The following is a 2,885-nucleotide window of genomic DNA, read 5'->3' on the forward strand; positions in this document are numbered from 1 at the left end:
TTTCATTTTGTCAATGTCACCCTTCAATTCACGTTTACACAAATTTTGGTTTTCTTTCTTTAAAATACCTTCACATAAATTTTCGAGACACCAACGCCCCTTGCATTAAATGTTCTACGGAAGATATGGATCATGTTAGAAAAAGAGAAAAAAAGAAAATTTTAAAACAATAATTAAATAAATATTAAAATTTTCGATCAAATCTTAGATGAATTGACACTGTTGTAATTATAATAATAAAAAAGACTATTAAAAGAAATAAGTAAAAGAAATTTTCGCCCAAGATTTAATAATTAGTCAATTCTTAACTTACGTAAAGTTTATTGTGTTGCGATAGAAATAAAAAGCTAATAAATGATTTGATTTACATTTAAGTATTAATCAACTTGTTCGACACTTCGTATTTGTTTATAGGCATGGTAATGAAATGATTAATGCTCTTGCTAATGCAGAGGTGAAGAGACTTGCGTTATTTAAAACTTGGTGGTGAAATGATTTTTGCTTGGTGATGAGTGTTTTTCTATCCTGTTTCACTCTTATGCGTTTATATGTTGTGTTAAAGGGTGATGGCTGAATTCTATCTTTCAACTAGTTAGAAGTCTCAGATCGAAAGTGTTTCAATTTGAACAATTATTCTGAGAGTTTTTATAATCTTTTTTATTTTTTTATCAATGTCTTTCTCTTATTAATAAATTTGTATCAACTGAGTGGGAAAAAAAAAACGAATATCAAACCCATAATTTTTGGATTTCCATAATTGTTTGTTGAATATCATTAAAATACATAAAATGTAATTATCAATACGCTTAAATTAATCAATAATAAAGAACAACAATAAAAATATTATTATTTATAAAATTACAATTTTACTTATTTCTAATAATTTTAATTTAATATTTTTAACATATCTATACATATTCATCATCGATTTTTTTAAATTTTATCATTACAGTAATTAATTCTCAGTGTCCACACCCGAAAATAGCTTGACCATTGGTCCCTAGAAGTACCTGTTTTTTTTAATTTTAAACCCAAACGTGGGGTTTTTTATTTTGGGTTCAAAGTTGAAAACACAAAAGAAATTAGAAATCATTGATGTGTTCCCTTTTCCCCTATATTAAAAGCTTAGAAAACCAAAAATCTAAACTCCCACCAACAAAAGATGTCCAAATTTGCATTAGTAATCCCAGCAAATCAACTCCACCGACACCACCACCACCACCACCGTCACCACCTCTTCCTCCTTTTCCTCCTCATCTCCGCCGTAAATGCCGCCCCTTCCTTGGCTTCAACCACCACTAATAATGACCAAAAGTTCAAAGAAGCTCCACAATTTTATAACGCACCCACTTGTCCTTCCATTAATGGCACCACCAATGAAATGTGTTCCCATGAAGCTGTTCATGTAGCAATGACCCTCGATGCCGCCTATTCGCGTGGTTCAATGGCAGCTATTTTTTCCATCCTGCAACACTCTTCTTGCCCTCAAAACATCCTTTTCCACTTCGTCTCCACCTCCACCGCCGACCACCGTCACCTCCGCCTTACAATCACCCACTCTTTCCCTTCCCTTAAGTTCCAAATCTACCCATACGACTCCTCCGTCGTGTCCGGCCTTATCTCAACATCCATCCGGTCAGCACTCGACTCCCCACTCAACTACGCCCGGAACTACCTCGCCGACCTCCTCCCTCATTGCATACACCGCATCGTTTACCTAGACTCCGACCTCGTCCTAGTCGACGACATAGCCAAACTCGCCGCCACCCCACTGGACGAAAACACCGTTCTCGCCGCCCCGGAATATTGCAACGCCAACTTCACTTCATACTTCACCCCAACCTTCTGGTCCAACCCCACACTTTCCCTAACCTTCGCAGGCCGGAAACCTTGTTACTTCAACACCGGTGTAATGGTCATAGACTTACAAAAATGGCGTGAGGGTGATTACACCACCAAAATCATCGAATGGATGGAGCTTCAAAAAAGAATAAGGATCTACGAGTTAGGTTCATTGCCACCATTTTTACTCGTCTTTGCAGGCACCATAGCACCTGTTGATCATAGATGGAACCAACACGGGCTTGGAGGTGACAATTATAGAGGATTATGCAGAAATTTACATCCGGGTCGGGTTAGTTTATTACATTGGAGTGGTAAAGGGAAGCCATGGGTGAGACTTGATGCTAATCGACCATGTCCTTTAGATGCTTTATGGGCTCCTTATGATCTGCTACAAACACCCTTTGCTTTAGAATCTTAAAAAATTATGATTAGTATATGTTTTTTTCAACAATAATTTTCTTTTTCTGGGCTGAGATTTTTTCTTTCAATGATGCCATGGAACTTATAGAGAAAAAAAAATGGATCTGAGTGGAAAATTTTAAGATAAATTTTCTTGGAGATATATGTTCATAGATTCTATAGCAGTGAACATTAACAATCTTAGTACAATCTTTGCTTCTTTTCTTTATCTATGTATTGTTGAGGACAGTATATAATACATGTTATGCCTACTACAGAAATTAAAGATCAAAAGCTTTTTTGGTAGTTTGGTTTAATTATGATTTAGTCCCTCTACTTTACTTTGGTTTGTCTTTTACTTTACGAAAACTAAGAAGCTAATCCAATTAATTTGTTGCATATAAATTGAATTCTTTTTGTTGGTTTAATTGTGATTTTGTCCCCTACTTTTCAAAGATCGAGGAGTTGAGCTATTAATTTTTGCTAATTCACCGTCCATATAAAATGCTGTTGATTTTCAAATCAATCATTTAATGTTTTCTTTTTCTTGTAGGAAGCTTTTAATGTTGATTTGTTCTTGGTTTTTTGGCATGTTGAAGTAATTGATATTATTGCATCAATATTTCATCTTTTTAAATGGT

General features: G+C 35.0%; 1 protein-coding gene across 1 annotated transcript; it reads left to right on the forward strand.

Annotated features, from left to right (window-relative positions):
• Window positions 1-1,034: 1,034 nt before the first annotated feature.
• On the forward strand, window positions 1,035-2,550 carry LOC108459486 (probable galacturonosyltransferase-like 1). Its single transcript, XM_017758865.2, has one exon. The coding sequence runs from the start codon at window positions 1,163-1,165 to the stop codon at window positions 2,261-2,263; it is 1,101 nt and encodes a 366-aa protein (XP_017614354.1). The 5' UTR covers window positions 1,035-1,162; the 3' UTR covers window positions 2,264-2,550.
• Window positions 2,551-2,885: the final 335 nt, after the last annotated feature.

Source organism: Gossypium arboreum, chromosome 2 (genome assembly GCF_025698485.1).
Source record: "Gossypium arboreum isolate Shixiya-1 chromosome 2, ASM2569848v2, whole genome shotgun sequence".
NCBI classification, from domain to species: Eukaryota; Viridiplantae; Streptophyta; class Magnoliopsida; order Malvales; family Malvaceae; genus Gossypium; species Gossypium arboreum.

Excerpts from the sequence above, each read along its gene's own strand:
- LOC108459486 (XM_017758865.2), top strand. The coding sequence starts at position 1,163 with ATGTCCAAATTTGCATTAGTAATCCCAGCAAATCAACTCCACCGACAC.